The 20320-nt window shown below is 36.9% G+C and overlaps 1 protein-coding gene across 1 annotated transcript in view; it reads left to right on the top strand.

Moving 5' to 3' along the window:
* Positions 1-20320, top strand: part of ANKRD31 (ankyrin repeat domain 31) — a 158080-nt gene that overhangs the window by 78717 nt on the left and 59043 nt on the right. The window contains exons 12-17 of the mRNA XM_026498776.4: positions 2617-2764; positions 7426-7478; positions 8421-9936; positions 10609-10773; positions 14053-14235; positions 15084-15226. Of these exons, the coding sequence (XP_026354561.1) occupies positions 2617-2764; positions 7426-7478; positions 8421-9936; positions 10609-10773; positions 14053-14235; positions 15084-15226 (2208 nt within the window). The remainder of the gene's footprint in view (positions 1-2616; positions 2765-7425; positions 7479-8420; positions 9937-10608; positions 10774-14052; positions 14236-15083; positions 15227-20320) is intronic.

Raw genomic sequence — 20320 nt, 5'->3', positions numbered from 1 at the left:
ATGAATATTTAAAAAGACTTTAAAAAAGAGTTGATAAAATAAGAAATTAGTTGAAATGGAAAAGGGGGAAAAATTAGAATTGCAAGACTAAAGAATCATGAGAAAAAACCCCATGAATTCTATATGCTCTTTTCCCTTAATACTGGAGTTTTGCAGTTGTCACTGATGGGTAAACTTGGTCTTAGCTGGATGTTCTTGCTAATCTTCTGGGGGAGGGACCTGTTCCTCTGATTCTCAAGTGTCTTTCCCTGGGCTGGAAATGCACCAAAAGGCCAGGCTAAGTAAGCAGGTCCAGATTGCTCCACGTGGCTTTTGTTCCCTGAAGGCTTTCGGTACCGCTTTAGAGGATGAGAATGAAAATGGCAGCCTCGCAGCCCTAGAGCCAAAAGCTCAGGCCCCCCACTCCTCAGTGCATCCTCAGGGAAAAGCAGTCCATCACCCTTGTCTCCCTGGTCTCTGTCCACTCTCTGTGCTCACCCAGAGCTTTTTTTATCTAGGCACGTGACCCCGTTTCAAATCTCCAAACCCTGTAGACTCCTGCTGCAGACACCGGTGCCTCCTCCTGGGGGAAGGAGGGGGTTCTTGCCACAGTTCTGTGGCTTGCTGAGCCCCTGCTCAGAGAGCAGTCGCTTACCTTGCCGGTTCATAGATTATGGCAACACTGAACTGAAAGCCCACACCTGGGTTCACTGATTGCAGCCGGCTTCCCCACTCCGATGCTCGGGAACTCTGCCACAGTCAGGTATCCCTAGTCTTCCTGTGACCCCCGGGGATCCTGAGACCATGCTGTCCCACCTGGCATTCTCCCCCACTTCACTACCTGAGCACCTTTCAGGCAGGGACATTCCCCATTCGAGCAGACTCCTAAAAGTTCTCATTTTGTGTTCTGCTGCTATATTACTGTTCAGTAGCCAGCTGACAGAGGCTCCCTCCCCCTGCACTTTATCTTGCAATATATCACCTAGGATTCACTTCTCTGTACCTCCTACCTTGCAGAAAGTGGTCACTTTTCTATTTGTAGAACTACAGCAGTTCTTTTCTTAGATCTCCAGTTAAGTTCACAGGTATTCAGAATGATTTGATAGCTATCAGCTGAATTCCAGGGACTAGACTATCTTATAATAAAATAGTTTGAAAAGCAGAATTGCTGAGGCTGAATAATTATTGAGGGATCTGGCTTATATTGTCCCTTTGTGGTATGATATTTTTGTCTCCTAGTATGCTTTGTTATAAAAGGAAGAATGTGTATATATTTAATTTGAGGGGTATATATGATTTACAGAAATTCAGATCCTTTTTCTCATTCCAGATATTAACATGAAAATTTAGGCTCCTTTTAGTGTAGTGTTCCTTAGCGCCTACTCCTCATATCCTCCCTGATTACATGCATTCTTTTATTAAATAATATTTATTGAATATTTACACTGTGCCAGACACTGAGATAGGCACTGGCAATATAAAGATAATTAATACATATATCTGTAGTGGAAGCTTGGAAGGAACTTAAACATCTGTCAGGAGGGTACTGGTTAAAGAAAGTACAGTACATTCAATAGTAGACTGTTACTCAGCTATAAAAAATAATGAAGTTCATTTTATATTGACATGGTACAATCTCCAAGTTCATTGTTTGGGTGCAAAATATAGAGGAATGTATATAATATATGACCACTTGCATAAGAAAAAAATATGTATACATATGTGTGTATACATACATATATATACCTGTTGGACCAGATTAACTGTGGAAAAATTCAGAAGAAACTATTAACAAGGCTTAGGGAAAAATTGGATGACTGGAGGACAGGGTAGAGGAGGGAAACTTATTTCTCACTGTATACTTCTTTGAGCCTTCTGTATTTTGAACTATATTCATTAATTCCCTATTCAAAAATAATAAATTTTAAAAGAAAAATGTAGTCCCACCCTCAGAAACCTTAGCGTACAGGAGAGACAAATATATAAGAAATAATACAATAAATATAATACGTGTTGGGCACTATGGTAAAATATGTACCTGAAAGAAGGGAGAGGTCATTTTTCTCTAGAGCAGCAATGGATGGGAGGTCAGGGAGTGCTTCATAGGGGAGGTTACTTGAGGAGTAGTAACAGATTAAGGGTTGACTGGTTTCTCCTGACACTCTGAGGAGGAGCAGCACCAACAGTTATAGATAGAAGGCATAACCATCTCCTGGAACCTGTTAAACTTACATTTACTACTACAGAACCCAGTGCTAGTTCTTGGTATATCCGCCAGCTCCATTTCACCAGCACCTGAACTATATACATTTCTGACCTTTCTGACCTTTCCTTCCTCCTTCAGTCCCTCCCTCCCTCCCTCCTTCTCACTGTCTGAGCCTCTTTCTGTCTACCTACTCCCTCTTCCTCTCTCCCTCTTCATCTCTTTTTTTTTTTTGTAAGAGAAGGGTATGTATATCAACAAATTATGATTCAGTAGCAATTACATTAATTTTTTTTATTGGGCAGAGTTGTTGTATTTAAACCCAAACTCTCTTATTGAAAGAAATATCAGATTGCTTCGAGTTGTATGCTAGCACACATTTACAATAATGTACCTTTTGTCTGGGCATGCTCACATGAACAGTCTTCCTGTAGGTGGCAGAGTTACTTCTTTTGAATGGAGCCGATCCCTTACTTAGAAGTGACGGTGGGAAGTGTGCTTTGGATGAGGCCAAAGATTCATGTATGAAGCGTCTCCTTGAGAAATATATTCCTAAACACCAAAAACATCTTCTTATATCAGGTAAGATTAAACTGCCCTGTTATATCTGTTTATCATATTCATAGAGAGTTATAGAAATTGAATTTAGAATTATAGAAATTAAGTTTCTTTTCCTCCTTAGTTTTGAGAAGATCCATCCAGTGGTGTCCTTGCTCCATTCCTTTAATAAAGCACACTGTCTTGTTTGCAAGTGCGCATAAAGGAAGGACTCTAAAAGAGAATATTAAATGTACTTTTCATTGTGCATTGCAAACAGTTAAGAGAACTTTTATAAAGTTCTGGTTTTTTCCCCTGACAATTTTTTGGCAGAAAAACATGATACGATGTGAATTATATTTGGCTATATCTTTTTCGATGAGTATGGCCAGGATTGTTTATTTCCCTTTCTATTCCCTAGGAATCTTTTCTTATGGCTGTATTTTTACCCTGTCAACCATTACACTGGTAAAAATTGAACTACTAAAGAACTCGATTTATGGTTGTCAATAAGAAGAATTTACATGCATGGCATTTTCTTTATATTCTCCGTAATGTGTCCGTTAGATTTTTTGGTAAAATCACAGCATTCTTTTGCTCAAAACCCTGCAGTGGCTTTCCATTTAATCTAGAAGAAATATCAGTATCCTTAGAGTGGCCTACAGGCCCCCATATCAGCTGACCACTCTAACAGTTAATTTCTTCTAGTCTGTCACTAGACTTCAGTCACACTGGCCTCCTTGCTGCTCCTCAGATGTGCCTGCCCCCACCTCCTTCAAGTCTTAGTTCAAATGTGAGCTCCTCAGGAAGGCCTAGACCATCCTGTTTAATACTGCAACCTGCCTCCTTCCCACCCTCACTGTAGTCGTTATCTATCACTATGCAACAATTACCCAAAATCTAGCAACTTAAAACAATAAACATTTATTATCTCTCAGCGTTTCTGAGGATTAGAAGTCTGGAAGTCTTTCAAGTGAGTAACCAGTTCTGGATCAGGGTCTCTTATAGGGTTGCAGCCAAACTCTTAGTGAGGGATGGTCATCTCGAGGCTCAGCTAGGACAGGAAAATCCACTTTCAGGCTCACTCACATGGTTCTTGGCAGGCCTCAGTTCCTCACTGCTTTGTAAGCTGGAGGCTTCAGTTACTTGCCACATTAGCTTTTTCCACAGGCCTGCAGACAGCCTGGCAGCTGGCTCAGAGCAAGTGATCCAAGAGAAAGAATGTACCCAAGACAGAGGCCACAAAGCTTTCTATAACTTAATCTTGGAAGTGATATACAATCAGTTCTGCCATATTCTATTTGTTATAAGTAAGTCACTAAGTCTGGGAAGTTCCACCTTTTGAAAGGAGGAGTATCAAAAATTTTGTGAACGTATTATTCAACCTGCCACACTCATTCCAATTCCTCTTACCTGACTCTTTTAGTCTATTTATCCTTTTCCCATAGCACTTAACACCTTCTAACACATTGGGCAGTTTGTTTTTTTTCTATTTTCAGTCTTTCCCCAAGAATCTAAGCTCCATGAAGGAAAGAACCTTTATTTAGTCTGGTGATGAGTACTAAAATGCCTTGTATACAGTAGGCATTCAGTAAATATTTGCGGAATAAGTAGTGTGTTAGTTCCTTTAAACACAACAAACAAATTCTTTACCTTTAAAAGATGTGTATGTGCTTCATTCACTTTTATTAAACTATATTTTATTTTTTAATGATTTTATTTATTTATTTGAGAGAGAGAGAGAGCATGGGGCGGGGAGCAGAGTGAGAGGGCAAGGGAGAAGCAGACTCCCCGCTGAACAGGGAGCCCAACATGGGGCTCAATCCCAAGCCCCAGGATCATAACCTGAGCCGAAGGCATATGCTCAACTGACTTAGCTACCCAGGCACTCCCTTAAACTATATTTTAATAAAATTTTCCCTAAAGAGGTAACTGTTTGAATGCTGTTGACTAAGGACTAAGACTTGGATTAAAACAGCCTACTTTATAATAAAGAGATAACATCATTGATAATTAAAAGCCACCAAGAGGTAATTAATTAATGGTTCTTTAGAACAAAAGACTAGCGCAATCTCATCAGAAAATAAGAGGGGACAGACTACACCTTGTTGAGGCCAGGTCTATAAAAGCACATTGAGATAGATTATTATATTCATACTTATATAAACTGTATAGATTATTGCACTCATATTTATATTTCAAGCTATATGAAAAATTGCAGGTATTTAGTTGGAGGTAAAAGTATGTGTATTTTTACATTTTTGTTTTGATAATCTGCTTAATTGCTTGACTTCTCTATTTTATGGTAACATGCATTTTTTTGCTCTGCTGAGAGTGCTTTCCTCCAGCATTTTAGCCCTTTCTCCAAATCCAGAATCTCCCATTCACCAGTGCCTACTTCTGACCTATACTACCCAGGGAATTTCATTCATGGAAGGAATCCCAGGCCTTTCTTCTTAGGAGTTAGCTCCCACTTTTCTTTAGGGAGGCAGTTTACAAGGTGGGCTGTATTATCATGCTTCATCAGGTAGTTTGTTTCTTAAGTTTGAACTTTCGAAGTCTGTCATTAATTATCAGCTTACTTATCAATATAAATGTAAAAATTAATTTACTTAAATAAAGAATATCAAACAGAGTATTTGTTTTTAAATTTCAGTTGAAGAGCTTTTAATTATGGGAATGATGGATAAAGGACCTTCCTCATGCGATATATATTTGGTGCTTTTTTGTTGTAGAGTACAGTACATCTACTTTGGTATAGGGCAAGAGTTCATTCTTACTAACTTTATAGCCTGGGGTATTCTCATCTGTAAATGTGGGCTTATAATATCTACTCCTCTGCCTACATATATGTGGGATTGTTACTGTGAGGATTGGAGTCGATGTATGTAAAATACTTCAATACAATACCTTACATATGACAGAGCTTGGAGTAACAAAGTGAAAAGAATGACAGCTACATCTACATCACTAAAATTCACCACCTCAATTTATATCTGTGTAGTTTTTTTTTAAGCTGGTTATACTAGAGCATATAGACTCTTTAAAATTGAGATGGCCATTAAGGAGAGCACGTGGTATAATTAGCACTGGGTGTTTATACAATTGATGAATAACTGTACTCTACATCTGAAACTAATGATACACTATATGTTAACTAATTGGATTTAAATAAAATAAGATGACAAGAAAGAAAAAAAAAGATGTTAGTTGAAAGGTGCTTTCTATACAAGGAAGAAAAACCCAAAAACAAAAACAAAGTGAAAGGGGATAAAACCCTCTTTCTTGCTTCCAGATTCTCTTAGGAACCGTGCCCCAAATCATGGTTCCTGTAAAACATTTTTCTGCTCTTTTATTTAAAACATTTTTATTTTTTCTTTTAAGGATTTTATTTATTTGAGAGAGAGACAGAGATAGAGAGAGAGGGCAAGAGCTGGGAGGAGAGGGAGAAGCAGGCACCCCGCTGAGCAGGGAGCCTGATGTGGGACTCAGTCCCAAGACCCTGGGATCATGACCTGAGCTGAAAGCAGATGCTTAACCGACTGAGCCACTCAGGTGCCTGCCTGCTCTTTTATTTAAGAACCAGTGTTAGGAGAAGGCACACAATCCTTTTGCTCTTGAAAAATCATAATAAGAAAATGAATAATGGAGCACTTTCTTTGTGCCACGAACTCCTCTAAACTCTTTACATGGATTATCTTATTTAATCCTCATAACAATTCTATAAAATAAGGACTGTTACTGCTTTCATTTTATGGCACTGAGGCAGAGATATTAAGAAACTTAACTCAGAGTCACCCAGCTGCTAAGCAAATGAGTGAAGATAGAAACTCAGGAGTAGGCTCCAGAGTATGTGGTCCCAACTGCTTTGCTTCACTGAAGGACATTCTGTGTGTCAACTCTCCTGCATGAGGTGAATAGGTGAATGCCAAGCCTCATTATGTATATTATAATTTGCCGTCATTGTTCTTTTTCCCAGTTACATCCCTGTTAAAATATTTTTACATTTCTAATTCATAATGTATTTAAGAATTTTATGTTGTTTACATATCACATCTAAGATGTTCATTCATTTATTCCTTCCTCTATTAAATAATCATTGAATACCTCAAATGTGCAAGGCACTGTTTCTAGGTTTTTATCTTTTGTGGCCAATGAATATGTAGGTAACTAATTCCACCTCTAGTATTTAAAAGAGACACTAAAGTACTTTTCTTTTATTATCAACCTAGGTATATTTTATTCAAATCATCTTTTTTTGTCTTACGCATTCTCAAGAGCAGCCTTTTCCCTGCATGTATGTTTCACTTTTAAGAGAATGAAACATTCAAACTAGAACCTTATTAAGCAGACATATTAGGAAATGATAATCCAGTTAATTATGAAAGAATCTTTTGCCTTATAAAAGTAGTTGGCCAACAGTTGTGTACCTGGATATATCTGTGGGGAATGTTAAAATAGTGTGTTTATTGCCAGTCTTTGGTATTATTTTGTTGGAGCCATGTTGCTTTTCCTACAGAAATGTTTTCAGCTTTCTCAAGATAGTATGGGGCTTCTAAAACATAGGAAAGTAATCAGTTATAGGAATGTTATATGTGCCAATTTGAATGGAAAATGTTTGCATAATTTCACTTATTTCTCTGGGTTTCTCATGGCAAAGGACTGGTGGGTTTCAGAAACCTAGGATTTTCTCTTTTTGTTTACAGCTCAAAAGAACAGCACTGACGCATTAGACTTAGAGGATGCACACCAGCACAAGGTATAGCGCTGTTTAGCAATAAACATGGTTATGGAAAGAACCTGCAGCTTATTTTCTAGATTATCAGAGTGGAAAGAAGGATGTCTGAAGCATTCATCAGGGAACAGTGACTTCACCTTTGCTTTTAAGAAACTTTGGAATAATTACATGAGAATCAGAGGGTTCTAGGCTGTTAGTTTGCAAAGCAATTGAGTAAATACAGCTTGTCTTGGCACACAGATGTATCAGTAGCCATTTCCTCTGTCCTCTTCATGGAGCCATGAGGTTTGTCAACCATGTCGAATTTCCTCTGGCCTAAGCACACAGTACAAGAGCCAAAGGTGTTGATCCATTCTGTCAAATTTTATATGGTGGGCAGTTCCTCTTCATCTGGTGCTTGGGTTGTGGTGAGTGAGAGGAAGCGGTGTCCCTGTTTTAATCTTAGCGGCCCACAATAATTTTTTCATGCAGATCAGTTTGGGAGCATATCTGTCTTCTTGTTTTTAAACCCCTTCTTCTGCTGCCCTACCTATATAGTCCATTACAGACACTAGATGAAAGAACTCTCTTAATTCTAGCTGTATCTATATAACAATTAGGAGAGGAGAGTGTTTCTAAAGCATTCTTGTTTGATTATGCTTAAAGCCCATAAAAATTAAGTAGATTAAATTTTTTATTATGCATAATAGGATTAATACTGCTAAATCCTGGCAAAAACAAATTGAAATGTGAAGCAGAAAATACAGATCAGTAGACATAATGAGTCTTGGTCTACTACATTTGCCTTTTTCTGTTAGTCTTCTTTTTTGAAATGGCAGGTTGTATATATCCCATCAGGCCCTGTGGTTAGATCAAATCATAAAATTGAATGGAGTAATGGTTTGATTTATCAATAATCCTGAATTAATTGAGTGTAGAACTACAGCTGAAAATTAAAGCTAACTATATGTTTTATTTCTTTAGAAACCAAAATTCAGTTCTAAAAATCTCATTGGGTTCGTTTGTGATGAAAATTCCAACAGACAGAAGCCAGAACTTGTAAAAGTTGATAAAGGAAGCAAAGAGGGTTTATTTATAAATAAAGAAGATGTATATGAACCTTACCAAAAAGCTTCCAAAGACACAAAATTTGGTAAATCCAAGCATAAGCAATCAACTCTGAACCAGATACACTCTACTAGGGGACTCAGAAAGAAGAGTCTTCAGAATGTCAAAGGTCCTAACACAAATGTGTCTAATGATAAAGGAAGAAGAAACACACAACATAAAAGAGCGCAAGTGGATGATGCAAAACAAGAAATATGCATTCCAAGAAAGATAACAGCTGTTTCTTCTTTCAGAAGGAGAAACAGATTGGTTACTGGTCAGCAAGATAATCTCCAAACTTTTGATGACCTTCCAGAAAAGTCACAAAAACTTTTTAGCCCAACTCTGTCAAGCCTGAAAAATGGATTAGGTAACAATATTGAGGCTTGTTCAATTCCCAAAGAGACACATACCCAGAGCCTGGATTTATCAGATAATCAAGAAATAAAATTCTTAGAATTAGAGTCCACTGACCAAGAGGAAGCTGTTCTTTTCTCAGGACTTTCCTTACAGGAAGAAATCAACTTACCACTTGTTACTACAGATCAGCAGCCTGCCACTCACCAAGAACAAGAGCACTTTAGCCCTTATAAATCTCCTGAAAACAGTAACTCAGGTCAAAAAGGTGAGAGCCTTAATGAGTGGGAAAATTCTTTTGCATCCTTTATAAAGGAAAATTTTAGTAACGTTGATGATGTTGATTGCTTTACCTCTGAGAAGACTGTAGCATGTAAAAGAGTGGTATGTTCTACAGGTTGCAAAAACCACTGTAATTATAACGAGAATATAACCAATAGAGAAGAAATGGATTTTCAACAGTCTTTCCCTTCTGAAGACCATTTTTCACAGGAAAATGAGTTAAAAGCATGCAGTCCAATCATACTTCCTCAACAGGAAGCTCTTAATCTTTCTGATCCTGAACATGTTGCAAAATATGAACAATGCGCATGTGAAACTTCTTTTGATCACTCACATGGCAATCCTGAGCATACTTCCCCAGCTTGTCCAAGAACATTTTCAACACAGGAAGCTTCAAAGTTGACTAGTCATGTGAAGCTATTCAAAAGGCCTCAAGATTTTAGCTCCAGAGCACCAACTTCTTTAACGGATCAAACAGATACACATATTGTGGGAAAAGTAAATGAAGGAGAAGGCACTAAAAGGAATTACAATGATAAAAGCCAGAAAACAAGTTCTTCAAATGGGTCTTTATCCATGCTTGTTAATTCTCAAGTAATAGAAACAACTACAGTTGAAAGGGGGAAACAAGATCTTCCAGAGAGCAAAACCATACATGATACAGTTTTTGATTCCACTGACAATATCAGTAAGGAATTGACCAACATCTCACAACTTAGACAGAAAGAAGAGAAGAAAACTTCTCATAAACCAGGTATTAGTAGTATTGTTCGCTTTGTACACATCTCCAGTAGATTTACTTACTTTATAGAAATTTCTATCTGAATTCTACTGAACTTAGCCAAGCTGACAAGAATGAGGACATGTGGACTATAATTAAGGGATACTGTTAGTTAAGTAATATTGTTTACTTTGAAAATCAAACCATTATTATCAAAGACTGTTGCTAAATTGATATTGACAGAAGTTAATAAACAATATTTCTATCAATTTTTATGTTTCTTTTTAATTAGCACTTCTTTAGTATCAGTTAAATCAACATTTCCATAGCAGGAAAGTGTTAGCTTTGTTGATTTCAGTGAATCACTGTATTCCCATCAGAATTGCATCCAGCAAATTTTGTTTGTTATATAAAGAAATTTTTTAAAGATTTTATTTTTAAGTAATCTCTATACCCAGCCAGGGCTCTAATTCACAACTCCGAAATCAAGAATCATATGCTCTACTCCCTGAGGCAGCCAGGTACCCCTAAAAACATTTTTAAAGGGTTTCATTCCCTTAAAAAATAAATTAATAAAAGAAAATTTAAAAATCAGTCCAGCTTAGGAACAGAAACTTGGAACAGTTATGAGGCTAGCCTCTTTTCTAATCATGTAACCAGTAAGGAGAACTGTAGCACTGAGGTTGCAAAATGTTTGTTTTTCAGGTGAGGAATTAACTAATAATATCAATGGAGATGAAAGCACTATGAGAAATGGTGAGAAAAAAGAAAAAACAGATTCTGATATTTGCATGTCTAATATCCAAGAACACAGAAAAGTTCAGAATTTCAGAAAAAGGCAAAATTTCTTGAAAGCTACCTGCATCCAAGGTTTGTATTCCTATACCTGTATAGGTAAAAGTTGACATGATCAAGCCCAGCAATGCACTCTACTTCAGGGAATTTCTAAACTTTCAGATTTACTGTTGGTTTTTTTCTCATTCACTAAGTTATAAGTTTATTTCAGCTATATTTTTTTAGATTGTTTTACTATGAAGTACCACATGAGAATCTGTTAGTCTTCAGATACATTCTTGTCATGTTTCTGTGTATGACTTCTAATTTTAAATATTAGAGGAGGTAAGATAAACAGACAGCAAGAATATTGAGTGGGGTCAGTGCATCTGAACTGTGCCAGATCCCTCAGATACTTCCATTGAGCCCTTTCACCATAAGGCAAATTAAAGAATGGCCACTGGTTTCTTTTTGTCAGATGAATGAACTGCGTGTGTTTGACAGTGTGGACAAGTTAACTATCCTTTGCCAGTTCTGTGGAAAACAATGGGCTAGGCCAGGCCACTTCAGGTTAAATAGTAAACACTGAAAAGTTCATTTATCTATTGTCTATTAAGAGGTAGGAAGGACACTGGATTAGGCATTCTCTGTGAATCTTCGTTGTCCCCCTCTCATGTAATCTAAAGCCCTTCTTATACATCCCTTCTGTAGTGGGTTCAATAGTGGCCCTCCAGAACATATCCATGTCCTAATACCTGGAATCTGTGATAATATCTTGTATAAAAGAGTGAATTTTACCTAAATAGAAAAAGAATCTCTGCAGATGTAATTAAGGATCTTGAGTTTCCAGAGAGTAAAAAACAAAACAGATCACATACAAAGTAACTGAAAGCTGAGTATGTCTTAGTAGCATTATACTTTATTAATAAATAATATTGTTGATACCAATTATTAAGTATTATATTACAATTAATATTTATTAATTTGTTAATAATAAATAATAAATGTAATAATTTGTTATTAAGAAGTACTTAGCATTAACCACAGTGGGCTTTATAAAGTTTTCTGTGAAGTTAGTGTGAGTCCTATTTGTTTTCTTTCCAGTTTTTTCCAGATTTATTTTAGAATTTCAGTTACATGCTATAGGAATTTATGATGACAGTAAAATGAAACAATTTTTGCGTTTTTGCCCCAAAATGTTTATCATGTGCCAACCTTCTTTGCTACAAGACACCATGAACTAGGTGAAAGGATTTGTCATGGTACCAATTATTGGAGAGATTTTTCAGTTCAAACTTGCAAACTGCAGGTCTGCTGTTTTGCATATTTCATAATTTTAAAATATAAATATGTATATATAATATTAAATATATATAATAGATATGTCTTTATTCTTCAAATACAGAATTTCCAAGTGCAGATTTCTAAGAGCAGTATGATTTTGTCTAGATGTCATTGGAAGGTAGACATGAGGCTGTCAGTCTTCTCTGTGATTCACATAACTGAAGAATCCATCTTTTAGAGAGTAATTCTCTAAACTTTTTAATCTCTTGCCCTGAAACTGTGCACGTAGTTGCTGTCATTTAGGAAATAGAACAGGGAGAGTGTCTTAAGGTTTAATGCAGTGGTTCTCAAACCTTATCTTGCATCAGAATCACCTGGAAAGCTTGTTAAAATACAGATTGCTGGTCTCTACCCCCCAGAAAGTCTGAATTGTTAGGTGTATTATCTATTAGTGTATTACACATTTGCAAACTTAGCAGTTTAAAACAACACAGGTTTTTTTTATCTTCTGTAGATCAGGAATTGGGCATGGCTTAGGCAGGTCTTCTGCTCAGGATATTTCCTAGGCTACAATCAAGGTGTTGGCCAAGACTGGGGTCTCATCTGAAGGCTCAACTAGGGAAGGATCCATTTTCAAGCTCACGTGGTTGTTGTCAGAATTCAGTTCCTTGCAGGTTGTGGCCACCTTGTCATCCTCAGTTTCTTCCTTCATGAGCTTTTCCAGTGTGTCCTCTTGGTTCATCAAAACATGCAAACTGAAGGTGATAGAGCAAGTTTGCTAGCAAGATGAAAAATGTTACAATCTCTTATAACCTAATCAAGGAAGTAAAATACCCTCAATATTGAGATATTCTATTGATTAGAAGCAAATTATTCAAGAGGAGGGGATGATCCAAGGCCATAAATACCAGGAGATGGGGATCTTTAGGAGTTACCCTGAAGTCTGTCCTCCACAATAGGCTTGTGGGGCGGGCTGGAGAATTAGCATTTCTAACAAGTCCCCCAGGTGGTACTGACTGCTAATCTGGGACTACATTTGAGGACTACTGGTTTAATGAGTATTCTTTCCTGTTTGATCACTCTAATCCTCTACTTTGCTTTCCTTATGTCTCACTCTGAAGCTTCTCTGATGTGGTTTCTACAGAAAGTAAATCTCCATTTTCCTGGCTTGGAAATGGGGACCTTGGGCAAGAGAAATGGTTGCCCGACAATTCAGGGTTGGGGAGAGGAACTTGTAGTCCCAGCTTCTCTCTATATATACTTTCAGTCAGTCTGCATATTTCTAGCCCAGTTCACGCACACTGCCTTTCACCGTACTTGATGCCCCCAAGTGCTGGGTTCAGGTGGGCTGTCTCCCTAATTTTTTTTGCAGGCATTTGGGTTGAGGCATTTCCCCCATTTTATTCAAGTTGGCTAACTCTTCTCCAGCAGTGATTTTCCAGTTCCCAAAAAGCTGTTGAAGTCTTTGTCCTCTATTGTTTCCTCTCCTATTTTCTTTTTATGGTAGTAAAAAAAATCTTTTACTGTCATTTTAGCATGGTTTGGGGAGGAAATTGAGGGGAAAATATGGTCCAGTTTTGTTTTTTGTTTTTGTTTTGTTTTGTTTTTTAGTTCCAACTTAAATCTTAACTTGTGGTGCAAGGAGAAGATTTTTTAAAAATCTCTGGATAATGTTGTACTGCATGTTTTTTCAAAGAAAAGTAATCCATTGGGCTGTGGTTCAGTTTTTGGTGTCTTTTGTGATCAGAAACACACTCATTGGGATAGAGAAGAGCTATAGAAGGAGTTTTATAAAATCACAATTTGTTTTAAGAAAAATTTTATCCATTGTTGAAGGACTACTGAGAGTGAAATGAGGGTAGAACTGAAGCAAGTTTGTTTTAATCAAGCTTATGATAGAGTGACTAAACAGCTGTTAAAATGAATGCAAAGTAATGTGCTTAGATGCTCTACAATTCCTTCACAAGTTACAAGTTATATTTTAAAACAGTAATAGCAATGGTGATATTGATGTGTTTTGTATAGTGCACCCTACTTATGATATTTTGAGGAAGTTGCTATGTATTTTCTAAGCTCCTTTGTAATGATCAGCATTTGGCAGAAAAGAAGCCTCAGTTTTGCTTGGCAAATTTACAGAAGTGAAAACAGCTGGGATCAATAAGAGGAATGCCAGAGGGGAAAGCCGGCTTCATTTGGCTGCCAGAAGAGGAAATTTGTCTCTGGTGAAGGCTCTAATAGACTCTGGAGCAGATGTGAATCTAAAAGATAATGCAGGTTTGGATTCTTGAAATTTTAATTGTGTTTATAACTTGAACTCACTGAAGTACACATTTCATCCACCCTACCCCAGTTTTGATCCTGGCTGCTAACTTTGAATTGTCTTTTTAATAATATATTATCTAGTTGAATAGTTAAATTTATCTTGCTTTTCACCAATTGCTAAAATAAACTCCTCTGAAACAGTTTTTAACATACATGTGGGAGCATTCAGAGGAAGTATACAGAATGGGGAGTAAAGAGAGCTTTATTTAGGTCTTTTCCTTGGAGATCTTAATACTAATCTCTGACTTGGAAGAGAGTGCCAATTTTTTCCCATTTCCCTGTGCCTTCTCTTTCTCCTCTTTCCTTATTTTATTTTCAGCCTCCATTTTTAAATTGATCTAACATTTTGGTCAAGCACAAAAGAATCTTGTGTGAGGAGTTAACAGAGGGAAAAACTCAAAGATTGATTTCAAGAATCATATGTCATTTTAAAGAGCTATATGACAATGCAGTGATACAAAGAGGGAAGGCAGACTTGATCTTACTCTATTGTAACATCTGAGTTGAAACAAATTGACGTGATTAGTATTTACTCTAGTCCCATTGTATTTTATGTTCTCTGAGTCTTCTGTTTTGGCACTTGGATCAACAAATATTTTTGATGAGATTGGTTTTCAAAATTGAAACATTTCAAGGCCATAGTTTTCAGTATTATTTCTTGTCTAATACTTAGTATATAATTTTGAATCAATATAGATATTCATTGCATTCGTGCAGATAAACTTAATAATGAAGATATTACGTGCATGTTGATTTGTAAGCAGCAGCTTGTTTTGTTTTTTTCTTTTTTACTTGTTTAGGTTGGACACCACTTCATGAGGCATCTAGTGAGGGATCTGATGATATACTTGTAGAGTTGTTAAAAGCTGGTACTAATGTTAATTGTGAAAATCTAGATGGGATTATTCCCTTACACAATGCTGCTGCCAACAATCATTTAAAGGTACAGTGCACATCAGATTGGGCTTCCATTACTTTTTCTTAGAAAAGTGAGTGAAGAAAATCAAGGTATTTTAAACTGAGCACTAAAGTAATTCCTTAAAATAAATTATTTTTAAAACCTACTTAAAATGTTAAACAAAGATAGGATATTGTGTATAGACTGGAAGATCATATTAACTAATGAATCATTTTCCATTATCTCTACCTCATAAAATTCATGTAAGTCAGAATAAAATGAAAGATCTCAGGGTAAACGTAGGCTATAAATCTAATACATTCCATTTTTAATTGTCTTAAATGATATGCTGTTGTATATAAAAGAGTCTAATTATACTGATAACATGTTGACAGATTTTTTTTAACTCAAAATTTCTCAGTGGCTTTGAGGTTTCAAAGAAATGGGTAAAAATGCATGTTGCTTGTTCCTGAGGATTTGTTGTATATTTTTCTCATTTGTTTTTCTTAATCACACAACCATCACAAAAGAAAATTACTAAAGTCATCATCTCAATAACAATGAATTTCAAATCTAGACCTTAAAATCCTTAAGATTTTTAAACTCATCTTTGACAAATCTAAGCAGAAGACTTTTATTGTTATCAATAGGCAACACAGACTTAAGGAATAATCATTGGCTTTGAAAAAATAGTTAAAGAAACCACTGCCAATAACAACAATATAAAACCAAGGTTCATATAAAAATACCTTGACACTGTCACTAACACCAATTTATCTGTCTCTAGATATTTTTAAGACCCTGGTGATTTTTTTGTTAATTTTATGAGAGCATATCCCCACTGTTTTCAGCCTAAAGGTAGTCACATGAAGGAATAGTATTGAATTTATGATGTGCAGCAATAGGAGATGTAAACTAATGATTAAGAAAAATATCAAAAAGGGGCACCTGGGTGGCTCAGTTGGTAAAGCATCCAGCTCTTGATCTCAGCTCAGGTCTTTTTTTTTTTTTTTTTAACAATTTTTATTTTGTTATATTAGTCACCATACAGTACATCCCCAGTTTTTTACGCAATGTTCCATGACTCATTATTTGTGTATAACACCCAGTGCACCATGCAATATGTGCCCTCCTTAATACCCATCACCGGCCTATCCCAGTCCCGCATCCCCCTCTCCTCTGAAGCCCTCAGTTTGTTTCCCAGAGTCCACAGTCTCTCATGGTTCATTCCCCCTTTTGTTTACTCCCCCTTCATTCTTTCCTTCCTTCTCCTACCGATCTTCCTATTTCTTATGTTTCATAAATGAGTGAAACCATATGATAATTGTCTTTCTCTGCTTGACTTATTTCACTTAACATAATCTCTTCCAGTCCTGTCCATGTTGCTGCAAGTGTTCTGTAATGGTTCCTTCTGATGACTGAGTAATATTCTATTCTATATATGGAACACATCTTAATCCAGTCATCTGTTGAAGGGCATCTCGACTCCTTCCACGATTTAGCTATTGTGGACAATGCTGCTATGAACATTGGGGTGCATATGGCCCTTCTCTTCACTACGTCTGTATTTTTGGGGTAAATACCCAGTAGTACAATGGCTGGGTCATAGGGTAGCTCAATTTTTAACTTTTTAAGGGACCTCCACACTGTTTTCCAAAGTGGCTGTACCAACTTGCATTCCCACCAACAGTGTAAGAGGGTTCCCCTTTCTCCACATCCTCTCCAACAATTGTTGTTTCTTGCCTTGTCAATTTTTGCCATTCTAACTGGCGTAAGGTGGTATCTCAGTGTGGTTTTGATGTGAATTTCCTTGATGGCTAACGATTTTGAACATTTTTTCATGTGTCTGTTAGCCATTTGTATGTCTTCATTGGAAAAGTGTCTGTTCATATCTTCTGCCTATTTTTTGATTTGATTATTTGTTTCATGTGTATTGAGTTTGAGAAGTTCTTTGTAGATCTTGGATACTAGTCTTTTATCTGTAGTGTCATTTGCAAATATCTTCTCCCATTCCATGGGCTGCCTCTTAGTTTTTTTTGACTGTTTCCTTGGCTGTGCAGAAGCTTTTTATCTTGATGAAGTCCCACAAGTTCATTTTATCTTTTGTTTCTCTTGCCTTTGAGATGTGTCATGAAAAAAGTTGCTGTGGCCAATGTCAAAGAGGTTGCAGCCTATGTTCTCCTCTAGGATTTTGATGGATTCCTGTCTCACATCAAGGTCTTTCATCCATTTGGAGTTTATCTTTGTGTACGGTGTGAGAGAGTGGTTAAGTTTCATTCTTTTGCATATAGCTGTCCAATTTTCCCAGCACCATTTATTGGAGAGACTGTCTTTTTTCCACTGGATGTTTTTTCCTGCCTTATCAAGGATTAGTTGCCCAAAGAGCCGAGGGTCTGTTTCTGGGTTCTCTATTCTGTTCCATTGGTCTATGCGTCTGTTTTGTGCCAGTACCATGCTGTCTTGGTGATCACAGCTTTGTAGTATAGCTTGAAATCCGGCAACGTAATGCCCCCAGCTTTGTTTTTCCTTTTCAGCAATTCCTTGGCGATTTGGGGCCTTTTCTGGTTCCATACAAATTTAAGGGCTGTTTGTTCCAGCTCTTTGAAAAATGTCATTGGTATTTTGATTGGGATGGCATTGAAAGTGTAGATTGCTCTGGGTAGCATGGACATTTTAACTGGGTTTATTCTTCCGATCCATGAGCATGGAATATTTTTCCATCTTTTTGTGTCTTCCTCAGCGTCTTTCAAGAGTGATTTATAGTTTCTAGAATATAGATCCTTTACGTCTCTGGTTAAGTTAATTCCAAGGTAACGTATGGTTTTTGGTGCTATTGTAAATGGGATGGATTCCCTAATTTCTCTTTCTTCAGTCTCATTATTCGTGTATAGAAATGCAAGTGATTTCTGAGCATTGATTTTGTATCCCGCCACATTACTGAATTGCTCTATAAGTTCTAGTAGTTTGGGGGTGGAGTCTGGGGTTTTCTGTGTAGAGTATCATGTCATCTGCGAAGAGAGACAGTTTGACTTCTTCTTTGCCAATTTGGATACCTTTTATCCCTTTTTGTTGTCTGATGGCTGTTGCAAGGACTTCTAGTACTATGTTGAATAATAATGGCGAGAGTGGGCATCCTTGTCGTGTTCCTGATCTTAAGGGAAAGGCTTTTCCCTGTTGAGAATGATATTCGCTATAGGCTTTTCATAGATGGTTTTTATGAAATTGAGGAATGTACCCTCTATCCCTACACTCTGAAGGGTTTTAATCAGGAAATGGTGCTGTATTTTGTCAAATGCTTTTTCTGCATTAATTGAGAGGATCATATGTTTCTTGACTCTTTTCTTGTTGATATCATCTATCACACTGTTCGATTTGCAAATGTTGAACCACCCTTGCATCCCAGGGTGAATCCCTCTTGGTCTTGATGGATAATCCTTTTAATGTACTGTTGGATCCTATTTGATAGGATCTTGTTGAGAATTTTGGCGTCCATATTCATCAGGGATATCGGTCTGTAATTCTCCTTTTTTGATGGGGTCTTTGCCTGGTTTGGGGATCAAGGTAATTCTGGCCTCATAAAATGAGTTTGGTAGTTTTCGTTCTGTTTCTGTTTTTTGAAACAGCTTCAGGAGAATAGGTATTATTTCTTCTTTGAATGTTTGGTAGAATTCCCCATGGAATCCGTCAGGCCCTGGAGTCTTGTTTTTGGGGAGGTTTTTTATCACTGTTTCAATCTCTTCATAATTAATCGGTCTGTTTAAATAATCAATTTCTTCCTGTTTCAATTTTGGTAGTTTATAGGTTTCCAGGAAGGCATCCATTTCCTCCAGGTTGTTTAATTTATTGGCATAAAGCTGTTGATACAAATTTCTAATGATCCTTCCTATTTCATTGGTGTTGGTTGTGACCTCTCCCCTTTCATTCATATTTTATTAATTTGGGTCCTTTCCCTATTCTTTTGAATAAGTCTGGCCAGTGGCTTATCGATCTTATTTATTCTTTCAAAGAACCAGCTTCTAGTTCTGTTGATCTGCTCTCCTGTGGTCCTGGTTTCTAATTCATTGATCTCTGCTCTAATCTTGATCACCTGCCTTCTCGTGTGTGGGTTAGGCCTGTTCTTCTGTTCCAGCTCCAGCTTCTTGAGGTGAGAATATAAAAACTGCATTTTAGATTTTTCTATTCTTTTGAGTGGGGGTTAGATGGCTATGTATTTTCCCCTTAGGACCGCCTTTGCAGTGTCCCATAGGTTTTGGACCAACGTGTTTTCATTCTCATTGGTGTCCAAAAATTGTTTAAACTGATTTTTAATTTCCTGGTTTACCCAGTCATTCTTGAGCAGGATGGTTCTTAGTTTCCAAGTGTTTGAGTTTCTTCCAATTTTTTCCTTGTGATTGAGTTCCAGTTTCAAAGCGTTGTGGTCTGAGAATATGCAGGGAATAATCTCAGTCTTTTGGTATCAGTTGAGACCTGTTTTGTGACCCAGTATATGGTCTATTCTGGAGAAAGTTCCACGTGCATTCGAAAAGAATGAGTATTCTGTTGTTCTGGGGTATAGTGTTCTATATATATCTATGAGGTCCATCTGGTCCAGTATGTCATTGAAAGCTCTTGTTTCTTTGTTGATTTTCTGCTTAGGTGATCTGTCTGTTGCTAAGAGTGGAGTATTGAGGTCCCCTACTATTAACGTATTATTATCTATATGTCTCTTTATTCTGGTTAAGAGTTAGCTTGTGTATCTAGCTGCTCCCCTGTTGGCAGCATAGATATTTATAATTGTCATATCCACTTGTTGGATACATCCTTTAAGAATAATATAGTGTCCTTCTGTATCTCTAACAACAGTCTTTAGTTTAAAATCTAATCTGTCTGATATGAGAATTGCTACCCCAGCTTTCTTTTGAGGTCCATTGGTATGAAAAATGGTTTTTCATCCCTTCACTTTCAGTCTGGATGTATCTTTATGTTCAAAATGAGTCTCTTGTAGACAGCAAATGTACGGGTCATGTCTTTTTATCCAATCTGCAACCCTGTGGGGTTTTATGGGAGCATTTAGGCCATTCACATTGAGAGTGATTATTAAGAGATATGATTTTAATGATGTCATGTTGCCTGTGAAGTCTTTGTTTCTATAGATTGTAA

Source organism: Ursus arctos, unplaced genomic scaffold (assembly GCF_023065955.2).
Source record: "Ursus arctos isolate Adak ecotype North America unplaced genomic scaffold, UrsArc2.0 scaffold_5, whole genome shotgun sequence".
NCBI classification, from domain to species: Eukaryota; Metazoa; Chordata; class Mammalia; order Carnivora; family Ursidae; genus Ursus; species Ursus arctos.
The sequence above is the reverse complement of the archived record's forward strand: the minus strand, read 5'-3'. Positions and strand labels throughout refer to the sequence as shown.